The sequence below is a fragment of the Schistocerca nitens genome, chromosome 9 (genome assembly GCF_023898315.1).
Source record: "Schistocerca nitens isolate TAMUIC-IGC-003100 chromosome 9, iqSchNite1.1, whole genome shotgun sequence".
Taxonomy (NCBI): Eukaryota; Metazoa; Arthropoda; class Insecta; order Orthoptera; family Acrididae; genus Schistocerca; species Schistocerca nitens.
The window spans coordinates 367,777,362-367,795,831 of record NC_064622.1 but is presented as its reverse complement, the minus strand read 5'-3'; the positions used below and the strand labels follow the sequence as shown (position 1 = coordinate 367,795,831).

General features: G+C 40.1%; 1 protein-coding gene across 2 annotated transcripts in view; it reads right to left on the bottom strand.

The window, feature by feature from the left end:
- Positions 1-18,470, bottom strand: part of LOC126203313 (fatty acyl-CoA reductase 1-like) — a 278,046-nt gene that overhangs the window by 25,999 nt on the left and 233,577 nt on the right. For both annotated transcript variants that reach the window (XM_049937580.1, XM_049937579.1), the window contains 2 exons: positions 9,540-9,649; positions 1,488-1,680 (listed from right to left, as the gene is read on the bottom strand). In XM_049937580.1, coding sequence (XP_049793537.1) covers positions 1,488-1,680; positions 9,540-9,649 — 303 coding nt within the window. The remainder of the gene's footprint in view (positions 1-1,487; positions 1,681-9,539; positions 9,650-18,470) is intronic.

The following is an 18,470-nucleotide window of genomic DNA, read 5'->3' as shown; positions in this document are numbered from 1 at the left end:
GAACATCAACAAAAGCAAAATGAGGATAATGGAATGTAGTCGAATTAAATCGGGTGATGCTGCGGGTATTAGATTAGGAAATGAGACACTTAAAGTAGTAAAGGAGTTTTGCTATTTGGGGAGCAAAATAACTGATGATGGTCGAAGTAAAGAGGATATAAAATGTAGACTGGCAATGCCAAGGAAAGCGTTTCTGAAGAAGAGAAATTTGTTAACATCAAGTATAGATTTAAGTGTCAGGAAATCGTTTCTGAAAGTATTTGTATGGAGTGTAGCCATGTGTGGAAGTGAAACATGGACAATAAATAGTTTGGACAAGAAGAGAATAGAAGCTTTTCAAATGTGGTGCTACAGAAGAATGCTGAAGATTAGATGGGTACATCACATAACTAATGAGGAGGTTTTGAATACAATTGTAGAGAAGAGGAGTTTGTGGCACAACTTGACGAGAAGAAGGGACCAGTTGGTAGGACATGTTCTGAAGCATGAAGGGATCACAAATTTAGCATTGGAGGGCAGCGTGGAGGGTAAAAATCGTAGAGGGAGACCAAGAGATGAATACACTAAGCAGATTCAGAAGGATTTAGGGTGCAGTAAGTACTGGGAGATGAAGAAGCTTTTCGCAGGATAGGGTAGCATGGAGAGCTGCATCAAACCAGTCTCAGGACTGAAGACAACAACAACAACAACATGCCTATGGATAGGTTGTTGCCAATACTTTTTATATTCCTTGTCCTTATACCTTCATAATATTAAGTAAATCTGTTATGTTGTAAGTTTCATTCTTTGTAGCCCCATTGATATTGGTGCTTTCACAGTATTTTTAGACCATGTGTGCGGTTCTAAAGAATAGCATGCCATAATTTTTTATTTTTACTCCATCTCAATTCTATGGTCTTTTTGAGCCAAGGGCATGTATTACAAAAAAGATAACTTCAGTTTTCACCCACCATGTCACTGGTCTCAAATTGCAAATCCGTTTACCACAGTGCATTTGTTACTTTATCACTCTTATCACAATTGTTAAGAGTCACACTTTTCTTCTATCTGTTTTATAGCAATACTATACTTTTTATCTGCTGCAGCTTGCTCGTAATAGGCCTTAAAGGGTAGTTTTATGAACAACTGTCTTTCCTGTTGTAGGTATGTTATCATACGATTTAGAGGCATTTCATATTCATAGGCTCTGAATATGTTATCAATTTTTTGAAATATATGGTACTACTAGTACTACTACTGTTATCATCATTTTAATTTTAGAAGGTCTGGATATATAGTGGCCTAGTCTATAATCATGTGTAATTGGCACAGAGGTCAAGTTTAAATAAAAGTAAAGGAACAGAAACAACAAAACTCACTTTATTTCAACAGAATTCATCACTGAAAGTGAAATGATGATTCTTGATTTTATGCAATATAAAATGAAAATGAAAAAAGTAAAACTACTGAAATAAATAACTGAATTTAATAGTTATTAGTGCACCAACCTGTTTTCTCCAAGATGCCAAGCCAGGGCAATTATGGCATTTGCTGTGCAGTCTATAGGCACTACATCTGCATAAATTCCAGGATGTCCAAGCACTGTCCTCAGAACACCTTTACCTGCTGCTATTAACAGACCAACTGGTCCATTTGTATTATCTGCCCATCCTGGCATAGGTTCCTTCCAGGATGATATCACTGTTGAAAAGAAAACCATTGTCTACATACTTGATTCTAAAAAAATTCAGTAAAGAACCCAAGTAATACAGCATTTAAATATTTTAGTGACTAAATGCATTGGTAACTGAAAATTTCAGAAGTTAACATGGTCAAAATATTGTGGATTTGCTTAATGCCAACTTCAAGAATGCAGTATTCAGTAGTATAATCATCAACACAAGTTTTGCTACAACTTCTTTTCCTCCTCCTCCTTCTTCTACTACTACTACTACTAATATTAATAATAGTAATAATAATAACAATAATAATAAATCAGTTACACTAATGGCGCTAGAATAACGTACACAGAAGAGACCTGCTCTGAACAAGTGTCAGTATTACATTCAGACAATGTAAGCATTGTCAAATGTGCAGTGCAAATGATGTAGTGACTTCTGTAAAAACAAGAATCAATCTGGTCTCAATTTGCCAATAACTGGTAAACAATAGTTCTAATATTCCTCTCCATTTGAACAGAAAGGTGATAATGAAGATAAAAAATACCTGTTCAAAGCTACGGAAATGGTTAATGGTACAAAAAGTATGTTTATGAGAAAATTCTCAAAGCAAAAGAGCCAACTACATCATGCTCCAAGTACGCACTGCTCAGGAGGAAACTGTCAGAAAAAAACAGAGTTGCTGAATGATAGGCATTTCAGTCTTGAGAAAAAAAAAAGTAGAAGTACTGATAATAGTTTTGCATGAGCTGCTCATTATCTTTCTTTTATCAAAAAATTATTAACCTTAACTCTTTGGGCCTATCACACACTTAGATGTGAACTACATAAATTAGCCAGAAAGCTAAATTGTATTCTTCTTAAACTATAACAAAATGTGACAAAGAGTTTCAGATAAAGTTTCAGCTACAGGGTATTTACTGCTTTTGAAAGATAGTACACTACTGGCCATTAAAATTGCTATACCAAGAAGAAATGCAGATGATAAACGGGTATTCATTGGACAAATATATTATACTAGAACTGACATGTGATTACATTTTCACGCAATTTGGGTGCATAGATCCTGAAAAATCAGTACCCAGAACAACCACCTCTTGCCGTAATAACGGCCTTGATACGCCTGGGCATTGAGACAAACAGAGCTCGGATGACATGTACAGGTACAGCTGCCCATGCAGCTTCAACACGATACCACAGTTCATAAAGAGTAGTGACTGGCGTAATGTGACGAGCCAGTTGCTTGGCCACAATTGACCAGACGTTTTCAATTGGTGAGAGATCTGGAGAATGTGCTAGCCACGTCTGCAGTTGAACATTTTCTGTATCCAGAAAGGTCCGTACAGGACCTGCAACATGCGGTCGTGCATTATCCTGCTGAAATGTAGGGTTTCACAGGGATCGAATGAAGGGTAGTGCCACAGGTCGTAACGCATGTGAAATGTAACGTCCACTGTTCAAAGTGCCGTCAATGCGAACAGGAAGTGACCGAGACGTGTAACCAATGGCACCCCATACCATCACACTGGGTGATACACCAGTATGGTGATGACGAATGCACGCTTCCCATGTGCGTTCACCATGATGTCGCCAAACACGGATGCAACCATCGTGATGCTGCAAACAGAACCTGGATTCATCCGAAAAAATGACGTTTTGTCATTAGTGCACCCAGGTTCATCATTGAGTACACCATCACAGGTGCTCCTGTCTGTGATGCAGCATCAAGGCTTAAGCGCAGCCATGGTCTCCACGTCTCCAGTCATTGAATCTCGACCAACGCAAACAGCAATGTCGCGATACGATAAACCACAATCTGACCTTTATCAAAGTCGGAAACATGATGGTATGCATTTCTCCTTACACAAGGTATCACAACAACTTTTCACCAGGCAATGCCTGTCAGCTGCTGTTTGTGTATGAGAAATCGGTTGGAAACTTTCCTCATGTCAGCACGTTGTAGGTGTCGCCACCAGCGCCAACCTTGTGTGAATGCTGTAAAAATCTGATCATTTGCATATCACAGCATCTTCTTCCTGTCAGTTAAATTTCATGTCTGTAGCACGTCATCTTTGTGGTGTAGCAATTTTAATGGCCAGTAGTGTAGTTGATGACATTTTGGTAAAATTACTAACTACAATACCTCACTACCTCTGTCACTAAATACATAATTAAGAAAATAGATACAACTAGCTGAAATAGTTTAATGTATGGTACTGTACTGCACAACATCATACCAATGTATCAACTCTTATCTCACCCCCTTCTCAACCAATGCTTGACTTTCATACCCTTTGGCTTTTATAACTGTAGTCTGATTTCAATACAACTTACAGTTGACCTGTATTTTATAACTGTTGCCTTCAGAACTTCAAAGAGTACATTCCAGTCAACATTGTTAAACATTTTCTCTGAATTTACGAATTCTATAAATGCAGGTTTGCCTTTGCTCAATCTATCTTTTAAGATAAATCTTAGGATGAATATTGAGTCACAAGTTCACATATTTCTCTGAAGTGCAAACTGATGTTACTGGTGGCCAATTTTGCCTGTCTTTGGATTACTGTTTTGACATTACATATTAATATTTTGCAACATGACTTTACCAAACTGCACTAAAAGGCACCAGCCTTGTTTGAAAATGGTATTACTTCATTTTTCTTTAAGTTTGAGGGGATTTGCCTGCCTCATATACTAGGTGGTTACAATTGAAGTGCAGCTACTCATGGCAGTCCAATGTGGGCTGTAATTATTATATGGCAGTAAAACTTTGTAGATATTATAATGTGTTAATGTGGAACTAATTTATGCTAGAAAAAAATTGTTCCAATGTTGGCCATCAGGTGCAAATCTGGTGCTATGAATGCAGGAAACACACGTAGAAATGCTTCCATTATGTAATGGATTTGGAATGGAATATGAACAGAAAAGATCAAGCAAGTGAGAAAGGCATAATATTGATTTTATTATTAACTACCACTTACACAGTTTGTTCAATATAAGCACCGGAGGCATTGTTGACATTTTGTTCAGGCCAGATTTGCACTCAGGGCCAATATTGGACTAATTTTTTCCAGTGTAAATCAATTTTTGCATTAACGTTCTAGCAAATCTATCAAGTTCTGCTGCCATACAATAATTACAGCCCACACTGAACCTCTGTGAGTTATAACCACCCAGTATGTTGCATACATGTACATCTACATTTATACTCTGTAAACTAGCATTAGGTGTATGTCAAAGGGCACATCCTACTGTACCAGTTATTAGGGTTTATTCATATTCTATTCACATATGGAGCATGAGAAGAATGATTGAATGCCACTGTGAATGCATAATTATCCTAATCTTATCCTCATGATCCATGTGCGAGTGATACATAGGAGGTTGTAGTATGTCCTTAGAGTAATCATTTAAAGCTGGTTCTTGAAACTTTGTTAATAGACTTTCTCGAGATAGTTTACGTCTGTCTTCAAGAGTCTACCATATCAGTTTCTTCAGTATATCTGTGGCACTCTCCCATGGATTAAACAAACCTGTGACCACTCATGCTGCCCTTTCCTGTACACGTTCAGTAACCCCTGTTAGTTCTATATGGTACGGGTTGCGGACACTTGACCAACCAATATTGTAGAAAACGTCACATCTACATCTACATTCTACATTTATACTCCGCAAGCCACCCAACGGTGTGTGGCGGAGGGCACTTTACGTGCCACTGTCATTACCTCCCTTTCCTGTTCCAGTCGCGTATGGTTCGCGGGAAGAATGACTGTCTGAAAGCCTCCGTGCGCGCTCGAATCTCTCTAATTTTACATTCGTGATCTCCTTGGGAGGTATAAGTAGGGGGAAGCAATATATTCGATACCTCATCCAGAAACGCACCCTCTCGAAACCTGGCGAGCAAGCTACACCGCGATGCAGAGCGCCTCTCTTGCAGAGTCTGCCACTTGAGTTTATTAAACATATCCATAACGCTATCACGGTTACCAAATAACCCTGTGATGAAACGCGCCGCTCTTCTTTGGATCTTCTCTATCTCCTCCGTCAACCCGATCTGGTATGGATCCCACATTGATGAGCAATACTCAAGTATAGGTCGAACGAGTGTTTTGTAAGCCACCTCCTTTGTTGATGAACTACATTTTCTAAGCACTCTTCCAATGAATCTCAACCTGGTACCCGCCTTACCAATAATTAATTTTATATGATCATTCCACTTCAAATCGTTCCGCACGCATACTCCCAGATATTTTACAGAAGTAACTGCTACCAGTGTTTGTTCCGCTATCATATAATCATACAATAACGGTTCCTTCTTTCTATGTATTCACAATACATTACATTTGTCTATGTTAAGGGACAGTTGCCACTCCCTGCACCAAGTGCCTATCCACTGCAGATCTTCCTGCATTTCGCTACAATTTTCTAATGCTGCAACTTCTCTGTATACTACAGCATCATCCGCGAAAAGCTGCATGAGTGATCTGTAAGCCATCTCCTTTTTATACTGATTGCACTTCCCCAGTAATCTACCAATAAACCAAAGACTACCACCTGCTTTTCCCATGACTGAACCAATGTGACCATTCCATTTCATATCCATAAAAAGTGTTACACATATGAATATAATAGAGGGAAACATTCCACGTGGGAAAAATATATGTAAAAACAAAGATGATGTGACTTACCAAACGAAAGCGCTGGCAGGTCGATAGACACACAAACAAACACAAACATACACACAAAATTCTAGCTTTCACAACCAATGGTTGCCTCATCAGGAAAGAGCGAAGGAGAGGGAAAGACGAAAGGATGTGGGTTTTAAGGGAGAGGGTAAGGAGTCATTCCAATCCCGGGAGTGGAAAGACTTACCTTAGGGGGAAAAAGGACGGGTATACACTCGCACACACACACATATTCTTTGAATATGTCTGCTTGTATCTGTATATGTGTGGATGGATATGCGTGTGTGTGCAAGTGTATACCCGTCTTTTTTCCCCCTAAGGTAAGTCTTTCCGCTCCCGGGATTGGAATGACTCCTTACCCTCTCCCTTAAAACCCACGTCCTTTCGTCTTTCCCTCTCCTTCCCTCTTTCCTGACGAGGCAACCGTTGGTTGCGAAAGCTAGAATTTTGTGTGTATGTTTGTGTTTGTTTGTGTGTCTATCGACCTGCCAGCGCTTTCGTTTGGTAAGTCACATCATCTTTGTTTTTACATATAAAAGTGTTACACACATGTATTTGTATGAGTTGGCAGATTCCAACAGTGACTCATTGATATTATAATCACAGGATACTACATTTTTTTCATTTTGTGAAATGCAAAATTCTACATTTCTGAACATTTAGAGCAAATTGCCAATCTCTGCATCGTGTTGATATCTTATCAAGATCTGATTGAATACTTATACACCTTCCATTAGATAGTACTTCATTATAGATAACTGCATCATCTGCAAAAGGCCTGATTTTACTCATAATATTGTCTGCAAGGTCATTAACATACAACATGAACAACAAGGGTTCCAAAACACTTCTTTGGGGCACACCCAAAGTTATTTCTATATCTGATAATGATTATATGTCCAACATAACATGTAGTTTCCTCCCTGCCAAAAGTCCTCAGTCCAGTAACAAATTTCACTTGACACCCCATATGATCATATTTTTGACAGTAAGAAAAGTTGTGGTACTGAGTCAAATGCTTTTCAGAAATCAAGAAACATTGCATCCACCTGGTTGCCTAGATGCAGAGCTTTCAGTATGTCATGTGTTAAAAGTGCAAGTTTTGTTTCACATGACTGATGTTTTCAAAAATCATGCTGGTTGGTATTGAGGAGGTCATTCCATTCAAGATGCTTCATTATGTTTGAGCTAGGAATATGTTCTAAGAGTCTACAACAAATCAATTTCAAGGATATTGGATTATAGTTTTCTGGATCATTTCTTCTATCCTTTTTGTAGACAGGTGTGACCTGTGCTTTTTTCCAAGAATTGGGCACAGCCTTTTCTTCAAGGGGTCTAGGATCGATTACAGTGAGAAGATGGGCTAACTCAGCCACAAATTCAGTACAGGATCTGACAGAGATTCCACCAGCGCCTGGAGCTTTGTTCAATTTTAATGATTTCAGCTGTTGCTGAACACCACTGATTCTAACATTTATTTCATGCATCTTTTCAGTGGTAATTCTCCTAAGTTTTCCTTTTTAAAGGAACATTTTAAAATGATGTTAAGCATTTCATATTTTGCATTGCTACCCTCAGTTTCAGTTCTTGTCTTATTTGCTAGGGATGAACACTACCTTTGGCACTACTAACAGCCTTTACATATGACAAGAATTTCCTTTGATTTTGTGAAATGTCATTTGACAATATTCTGCTATTGTAGTTATTGAAGACACCACACATGGCTTTCTTGACAGACAAATGTGTTTCATTCAGCGTGTCTTATCTTTAACCCTATGCTTTGTTTTACACCTATTATGCAGTAGCCTGTCGTCACAACCATGTCATGGTCATTGATACCAGTTTCAATGTAGACATCCTCAAAGACCTCAAAGAGGTCAGCTCTATTTGTTGCCATTAGATCCAATATATTTCCCTCACAAGTAGGGCTCCTAACTATCTGTTCTAGGTAATTTTCAGAGAAGGCATTCAGTAAATTTTCACAGTATGTCTTATAATACCCACCACAAACAAAACTTAATTTTCCCAATTAATTGTTGGTTGATTAAAGTCTCCACTGATGATTACAGTGTGATTGGGGAACTTACATACAAGTGAACTGAGGATTTCTCTGAAGTTTTTGGTTACATCAGAAGGTGAGTCTGATGGGTGACAGATGGATCCAATTATCATTTTATGCTCACCCCCGATACTGAGTATTGCCCAAACAATCTTAAATGCAGCTTTGATTTCTATTTCAGTGGATTTGAGTTTTTTGTCTACTGGAACAAATATGTCACCTCCATTTCCCATTTGCCAGGTGGAATATTTTTGTCATGGTATGTTCCCCCAACAGTCTCAATAAATCTGAGGGAGTGTCGTCTACTCCAGGTGACTTGCTTTGATTAACGTCTTTTACTGTTCTGTCAAATATACCTGAGCATGTCTGCTTCTACTTCTCCCTCTCTTTCCAAAATGCTATTTTCAATTTCAAAGAACTAGCTGTTACCAAACATACATGGCAACACAGAACTCAGATATACTAGGCCATGCTATAAAGTAATGCATCAAATTTTTTATGTGAAAAGTCTTAAAGTTTTTAAATAAAAGAAAGGTTATTAACATTTATATTTTTATTCTTAATGTCTATATATATTTTTTTCTCAATACTCACTCTGGCAATGAAAACATTTCTCCCAACGAAAGACCAGTTTCTTGAAACCATCACTGGAGAACGTTTGACTTTGTTGACAAGCCACACAATCTCACCTCTGCTTGCATCACTTCATCACAATCAAAGTGTAGCCCTAAAAGGTTTTCTTCAAGTTTTGGAAACAGATGAAAATTAGAGGGAGCAACTAAGGACTGTATGGGGGACAACTGATGACAGTGAACAAGGCATAGCGGTCTTACGCGGTCTGGAACCGTCATGCTGAAAGAGTGAGTGTTCCATGTGTGGATGAACTCTTTGAATTTGTAATTTGATTACAGCATGCTGTTTTCCATGCACCAATGTAGTTACGTTACACACCACCATCTTACATGTTACAGTCCAGTGCCCTTTAGGCAGAGGGCTAATTACACACAAAACTTGCATATAATTTATACTGAATTCTCACAGTTCTCTTTTATATTGTATTTTTCCTTACAGACACTTCTGTTAAAGGAAGTGATTTTAGAACTAGCACTTCATAAAATAATGGCTTCCGCTTACCTATGGATGGCCTGGCAATTACAATAGGCAGCTTCTGTGCATAATTTGCAACTAACTGTTCAGCAAGATTCTTGGATAAGGCATAAGTATTTGGAAGTTCACCCACTAACCTGCAGAAAAAAAATAATAAATGAGCACAACTGAAAACTGCACATTACATGCTAGTAATAATCAATAGTATTTAAAACTGGCTGTTCCATGCTGGAAGAAATGAGGGCAAATCAATTGGTAAGAGGGAATCACGTAGTGACAATCAACAGTTTAAGAGATACATATCCTGTATGTTTTAAAAAACACTGTCTGGTGGCAGAGACGAGAATTATGTATTCAACAACAATGTCAATATTGTTAAAATGATAAAGTGATAAAGGCAATCAGTTTCTGATCCATACATATTGTATGACCTGAAGTCTCCAAACAGAACATTATACAAATTTTGTATGATGTCAGGTAATGCATTTGGTAGCTTATAAGTGTTGACTCAGTGTGGTAACACAACAGCTCGTTTTCTATTTCAGTTCATTGATTCAGATAACTAAATAAGTTAGAATGGACCACTACTGTAAGTGTCTACAAATTCTGCCATTTTGTTGCAGAGATTGTACTGGACTTACACTTGTACAGTTTTGGTGTTATCCATATTATAGTGCTAGGGAATCACTAAATGTGATCTCCATTCTGGTAGACCTAACATATTAATTAATACATACTGACAATCATGAAACATCTTGTCCACTACTACAGAGGCCTTCTGTTAGAGTCACATGGCATTGTTGAGTAGGAGACTCTTGAGGGATTATTCAGCCATTTACCTGTAAACGCGTTTTCTTCCTCTGCATGTTATATCCCTCTTTATGTGATGTGTGAGAGGTGAATCTCAAGTACATCTGTTGAGTGTGATTGTAATGGGTGTGTATAAAGTGTGGTGTGAATGTTATATGATAATGAGAGAGAATAGAAGGGATGGAATCTAATGCTGGCACGTAGCCTTCTCCTCTCCAATAGCTCCAATGGGCCACTGAGCTTAAATGACCCCATTTAACTGATGTATTACCATCAATAGTGTCATACTCTCACTTCATGAGACATCATGTAGAAGTTTGGAATTTAATCCACAACATTGGTGAAATATCTGGAGCTCAAAACTTTACAACACCTCCTGTCCTCCCCTTGCTGGTAAAATACCCATGGTGAAAAGTTATTCCACTACCAGTATTCAAATTAGCAACATGCTAATCAAGCATCACCACAGACACATGCCTGAGTGACCTTAGCTGTGGTGATAGGTATGAGGATTATTATTTCGACAACATTTTAGTTTCTATAATTACATTTTATTGGGATGCTGGAGCTCGTAGAAGTAATATTGCCTTAAGCAGTGCTGCAGTATACAACAACACCAAATAAGCTATTTCCCATGAACGTACTGGTAATGGATGGACCATATAGCACTGTTGTGAATCATTGCAGCGAGGAGACGTTTGTGAGCCATGAGAAACACTCTTGCTTGATAGTCCATATGCAGGGGACTCATGTATAAATTACTAAGTATTAAGTGTTAATATCCACTTTTGGCGAAGTAAAGTTCAAATAGATAAGCTACAATAGACACACAGGTTACATGCTTGCATCTCCAAACAAATCCATGGTGCTTCCAGAACTGCTTTGAGGGATTATGTCAATGAGGAGGTTATGGGGCCAGATAGGAAGAAGCCTTATTTTCCAATTCATTAACGTAATCCAAGAAAGGGTTAACTTTACATAAAGTCATGAGAAGGAAGGTATGACCATTTTTACTGTTTCTCCTACACTGCTTTCTATGGGCTCATGGCTAAAGTAAGAAAGTTTTATGGAGATTCTTGCACATTGCATGCCTTGTGTGGAGCAAATGCTATTGAAAAACCTGTGTAATGGGTAGTAAGGAAGATGCAGTTACTCACCAAGTACTGTGTAGGAAGTGAACCGTGAATTAAAAGTGACTGAAATATGTGGCTTGCAAGTAACAATCTTGAGTTAGAATTGCACATATCTTATAGTGCAAAAAATGTGTTTCAAAACATAATAAGTTCACATAGTGGAAAGTTTGAATTGTGTCCAAATGTCATGAACATTTCATAAGTGCAACATAATGAACATTCATCAAAAGGACATTATGAGGAAGAAGAAAGGAGACAGTGGGAGTAAGAGTGGCAAGAACAGCCACCTAAACAGAGGACGAAATGCTACACAAAGCAGCCTGTAGAAAGTAGTTTGGCTGTTAATGGGATGCACTCGGAGCACACACACAGGTGTCTGGAGTTTGATGAAACCATGCAGTTTTGGCACATTCTCCTACCAGCTTTGTCATCCAAAAAGCAACAAAAGGTACCTAAAGTTGAAGATCATATCAGATATAAGAAAGCATAAATAATAACAATTTTGTAGCACAGGTATACGTATAAGGGTATACTGCTTAACCCTTTAATGTATGCACATATGTATAAATCAAATAATGGAAAATCCAGGATGCAGTGTATCAATTCCAGAGAAGGAAAGCTGCTACTCACCATAGCGGAGATACTGAGTCGCGATAGGCACGACAAAAAAGATTCACAGAATTATAGCATTCGGCCATTAAGGCCATTGTCAGCTGTAGACACACATACACACAAGCATACACACATTTGCAAACACAACTTGCACACATGTCAGTAGTCTCAGAGAACAGAAACCACACTGCAAGCAGCAGCACCAGTGCATGATGGGAGTGGCGACTGGGTACGGGTAAGGAGGAGGCTGGTGTGGGGAGGGGGAGCGATAGTATGGTGGGAGTGGCAGACAGTGAAGTGTTGCAGTTTAGACGGAGGGCAGGAGAGAAGGTGCGGAGGGGGGAGGGGGTAAGTAGCGGAAAGCAGAGAAATGAAAAGAAATTAAAAGACGGTGTGGCGGTGAAATGATGGCTGTGTAGTGCTGGAATGGTAACAGGGAGGGGGCTGGATGGGCGACAACAGTGACTAAAGAAGGTTGAGGCCAGAAGGGTTATGGGAATGTAGGATGTATTGCAGGCAAAGTTCCCATCTGCGCAATTCAGAAAAGCTGGTGTTGGTCGGAAGGATCCAAATGGCACAGGCTGTGAAGCAGTCATTGAGATGAAGGATATCATGTTTGGCAGTGTGTTCAGCAACAGGGTGGTCCACTTGTTTTTTGGCCACAGTATGTTGGTGGCCATTCATGCGGACAGACAGCTTGTTGTTTGTCATGCCTACTTAGAATGCAGCATAGTGGTTGCAGCTTAGCTTGTAAATCACATGATTGGTTTCACAGATAGCCCTGCCTTTGATGGGATAGGCGATGTCAGTGAACGGCCTGGAGTAGGTGGTGGAAGGAGGGTGTATGGGACAGGCCTTGCATCTAGGTCTATTACAGGGATATGAGCCATGAGGTAAAGGATTGGGAACAGGGGCTGTGTAAGGGTGGACGAGTATAATGTGTTGGTTTGGTGGACGGCAGAATACCACGGTAGCAGGGTTGGGAAGGATCTTGGGCAGGACATTTCTCATTTCAGGGCATGACGAGAGGTAATTGAAACCCTGGCAGAGAATGTAATTCAGTTGCTCCAGTCCCAGATGGTACTGAGTTATGAGGGGAATGCTCCTCTGTGACCATACTGTAGGACTTTGGGAGGTGGTGGTAGACTGGAAAGATAAGGAGCAGGAGATTTGTTTTTGTACAAGGATGGGAGGATAATTACAGTCAGTTAAGGCTTCAGTGAGACCCTCGGTATGTTCTGAGAGGGACTGCTCATCACTGCAGATGTGATGACCATGGGTGGCTAGGCTGTACGGAAGGGACTTCTTGGTATGGAATGGGTGGCAGCTGTCGAAGTGGAGTTATTGCTGGTGGTTAGTGGGTTTGATATTGACGGAGCTACTGATGTAGCCATCTTTGGGGTGGAGGTCAACATCTAGGAAGGTGGCTTGTTGGGTTGAGTAGGATCAGGTGAAGCAAATGGGGGAGAAGTTGAGGTTCTGGAGGAATGTGAATAAGGTGTCCTCACCTTCAATCCAGATAGCAATGATGTCATCAATGAATCTGAATCAGGTGAGGGGTTTAGGATTCTGGGTTTTTAGGAAGGATTCCTCTAGATGGCCCATGAATAGGTTAGCATAGGATGGTGCCATGCGGGCGCCCATAGCTGTACTGCAGATTTGTTTGTAGGTAATACCTTCAAAGGAGGAGTAATTTGTCGGTGAGGATATAGTTGGTCATGGAGACTAGGAAGGAGGTTGTTGGTTTGGAATCCATAGGGCATCTGGAAAGTTAGTGTTCAATAGCAGTAAGTCCATGGGCATTAGGAATGTTAGTGTACAGGGAGGTGGCATCAATAGTGACAAGCAGGCCACCGAGTGGTAAAGGGACAGGAACTGTGGAAAGTCGGTCAAGGAAATGGTTGGTATCTTTTATATAGGAGGATAGGTTCTAGGTAATAAGTTGAATGTGTTGGTCTATGAGAGCAGAGATTCTCTCAGTGGGGGCACAGTAACCGGTCACAATGGGGCGTCCTGGGTGGTTGGGTTTACAGACTTTAAGAAGCATGTAGAAGGTGGGAGTGCGGGGAGTGGTAGGGGTAAGTAAGGCTCTGGGGAGAGGTTCTGGGATGGGTCTAACAATTTGAGTAGTGACTGGAGATCCTGCTGGATTACTGGAATGGGCTCACTGTGGCATGGCTTGAAGATGGAAGTATCTGACAGCTGATGGAGTCCTTCTGCCACATAATCCTTGTGGTTCAAAACAACGGTGGTGGAGCCTTTGTGTGCAGGAAGGTTTATAAGGTCAGGATCAGTTTTTAGATGGTGGCCTGCGGTTTTTTCTGCAGATGTAAGGTTAGTTTGCATGTTGAGGGGTTTGGGGAATGATGGTGAGGCAAGGTTCGAGGTTAAGAAATTCTGGAAAGTTAATAGGGGATGGTTTGGAGGCACTGGGGGTGGATCACGGTTGGATAGAGGAGTGAACTGAGTTGGGAAAGGTTCAATATTGGTCTTTAGATGAGTCTGATTGGTCAGGTTGGAGACGAAAAAGTGTTTCCACTATAGGGACCAGGAGAAGGAGAGAAGGTCTTTAACTAGTCCTGCATGGTTAAATTTGGGAGTGGGGCAAAAGGTGAGGCCTTTGGAAAGGACTGATATTTCTGTGGGACTAGGGCTTCAGGAGGAAAGGTTCGTAACTGTGTTGTGAGTCTGTTTAGGTTTTGGATTCTGTGTGGTGGTGGGAGGGAGTTTTGGAGGGTGGGGTAAGTGTAGTAGGTCAGTGAGACAGGGTTTGTCAGCTATGATGGGGCATGGAGGATGTTTGGAGGTTGTTGTAGAAGTGGTGGACTGTGGTACTCCAAGACGGGAATAGGAAGTGAGCAGGATGGAGAGCTTTTTGAGGTAGCGAGTGCATGTTGCTCAAGTTCCTGCAGGGCAAGAGTTTTAATGTGTCTTATGGGTTCCAGTAATTTGGGATTACATAGCAGGAGAATTTTGCAGATGGAGAGAAGATACTGCAAGGAGGATTGGGCTTGGTTGGTATGGTTTTGCAGGACTATGTTGGTGAAGGCCAAGGATTGGCAGAATCTGAACAGGCGGAGGTCATTGTGGAAGGAGGGATGGCAACCAGAGATGGGTAATTTGATGGTAAGGTGTTGTTGCTTGGCTCATGGAATCCCTCCTAATGGCCTTACCAACAAATCCATGCCAGGAAGGGCTCTCAACAAGGGAAGTGTTCAGGTGTCTCAGAGTAAACCAGGGCAATGTTGTTCAGACATAGAGGAGATACAGTGAGACAGGAACTGTCGATGATATACCTCGCTCAGGCCACCCAAGTGCTACTACTGCAGTGAATGACCGCTACCTATGGAACACTGACAGCAATGCCACCATGTAAATAACGCTTTTCGTGAAGCCACAGGACATTGTGTTATGAGTCAAACTGTGTGCAATAGGCTGCATGATACGCAAATTCTCTCCCAACATCTGTGGCGAGATCCATCTTTGCAAACACAACACCATGCAGCGTGGTACAGGTGGGCCCAACAACATGCCAAATGGACCCCTCAGGATTGGCATAATCTTCTCCTCACTGATGAGTGTTGCATATGCCTTCAACCAGACAATCATCGGAGACTTGTTTGGAGGCAACCCGATCAGGCTGAACGCCTTAGACACACTGTCCAGCAAGTGAGGCAAGGTGGAGGTTCCCTGCCGTTTTGGGGTGGCATTATGTGGGGCTGATGTACGCTGCTGGTGGTCATGGAAGACACCATAATGGCTGTACAATACGTGAATGCTACCCTACGACCAATAGTGCAACCATATCGGAAGCATATTTGCAAGGCACTCATCTTCATGAATGACAATTTGTGCCCCCATCATGCACATCTTGTGAATGACTCCCTTCAGGATAACAACATCACTCAACTAGAGTGGCCAACATGTTTTCCAGACATGAACGTTATTAAACATGCCTGGGATAGATTAAAAACTGCTGTTTATGGACAATGTGACCCACTAACCACCCTGAGGGATCTACACTGCATTGCTGTTGAGGAGTGGAACAATCTGGATCAACAGTGCCTTGATGAATTTGTGGATAGTCTGCCACGATGAATACAGGCATGCATCAATGCAAGACGAAGTGCTACTGGATATTAGATGTACCGATGTGTACAGCAATCTAGACCACCACCTCTGAAGGTCTCACTGTATGGTGGTACAACATGCAAGGTGTGGTTCTCATGAGCAATAAAAAGGGCAGAAATGATGTTTATGTTGATCTCTATTCCAGTTTCCTGCACAGGTTTCCAAACTCTCAGAAACGAGGTAATGCAAAACTTTTTTTAATGTGAGTAGATAATAAATCCCAATAGCTGTATATTTTATCACACTCTTTCTGCACCCTTTGGTGTAGAGTTCAGTGCCTATAACTTTTCTTCTTGATCTAAATAGTTTATTTTCTTAGACATCTACATCTTGTATCTGCATCTATACTCTGCAAACCACTGTGATGTGCATGGCAGAGAATACGTACCATTGTACCAGTTACTAGGGTTTCTTCCTGTTCCATTCATGTACGGAGTGGGGGAAGAATGATTGTTTGAATACCTCTGTTCGTGCAGTAATTATTCTAATCTTACCCTCATGATCCAACTGTGAGCAATATGTAGGACGGAGGGGTAGAGATTTTCATTAACATAATCTGCCCCACCATCACCATTATGTTGCTGTCTACAATATATGTTTGCAAAGAAGTAACCTTCTAGTTTACAATAAATAATTTCACCAGATTTTAACCCATGCTCAGTTAACACTAATGCGTGAGGTGCGTGTTCATTTACAAAAACCTATAATATATTAAGCTCATTTCTAAGGTACTAAATATTTAGGTGCATGAGACTTAGTGGTACTTTTCACTAATCACACTTATTTTATGGGTGAGGGCTATGTAGCCCACGTATGTGTGCTGTACAGATAATGTGTATATATCTGTTGGGGAATGAAAGAGGTTGTCCTGTAATAGTGTTTTCAGAATGCATGAAGAAATTTCCATGTTACTTAAATCCCCTGCAGTAACTATTGCATCTGTATCATGACAACTATCATCTATGACATTATTGCATATAGCAAGAAACACAAAGACTTGGAAAAATACACAGTATATTTCTGCACAACAGCTCTGATTCTAGAGAAGACTGCAGACATATTTCCAATCTGTACAGACTGCAGTTTAATGCATAACTTTTGACTCATTACAGATGAACCTCAGACATACACTATGTTAGAGAGAGAGAGAGGCTCTATCAGTTAATTAAGGTTTTTAACATGCATGCCGAAAACAGAAAAAAAATTCCTTGAAATTTTTTCTTCCCTAGAAATGGAGCATTGAAGTAGATATCTCCTATCACACTGCAGTTGAAGATCTCTGGAGTGTGTTAAGTCTAGCAACTGTCTAGCAAATTCATATGATTGGAATACATCTGTTCTCAAAGGAAAAAGTATAATAATATTTGTGATAGGAAAATTACACATGCTGTAAGTTTTAAAACTATATTAAATCATTTATTTCTTTTTTTAAGTGTACAGACTTTGCTGATCTTTTGTCCATCAAAGCCATTTGCCATACAGCAATATTTGCCAAATAATTGTTTATACACACTAAATTTGGTACACATGTAATCTTTCCCAGTCACAGATTTGAACTCCTCCATCTCAGAACCAACACATGAATTTCTGTATACTTCTCGCAGTGTCACTGAACTAATTTTTCACATTTTCAGTTACTGGTCGCCATCAGAACACATCACATCAGTAACACCTGCATTTTTGTGACAGTTGTTTTGACAATACACTGTATGTTGTCACCCTACCCATTAGTTTAGGTGTACTGCCACAAAAACCTCTTACTATTTAGGCGCTAAGAGGATTGTTGCTGGTGTTGTGATTGCTGCTGGTGGCGAAAACACTGACACTGTTTTGGTCTGTTGTTATCCCGTCAAACATAATTGTCTACCAAACCAGTGATAAATTCACTGAATGTGAGTGAGCTGAACCTTTCAATAATGTACCACATCCTCTATCTCAACTACCACTTCAAGTGCAGTGTCTCATGAAATACCAACATTGACATGTTGGGACCTACAACCGGGCAAATAAAACATATATGTGAACAGCAGCATGGCACTGATGACTAAGTGAACTGGAGGGGGCCTTACAGGATCGTCAGAAACTGTCTGAACAGCTTGTAAGGATGTAATAGAGTAAATTGATTTATTGATCCATTTCATCTACAGCTGCACAATGTGCAAGAGATATTTGGATTTTTTTTGTTAATATTAACAGTTTTACATATAATATACCTTTGTACATAATAACACACATTAATATATCAATTAATGATGAATACTTAAATAAATGT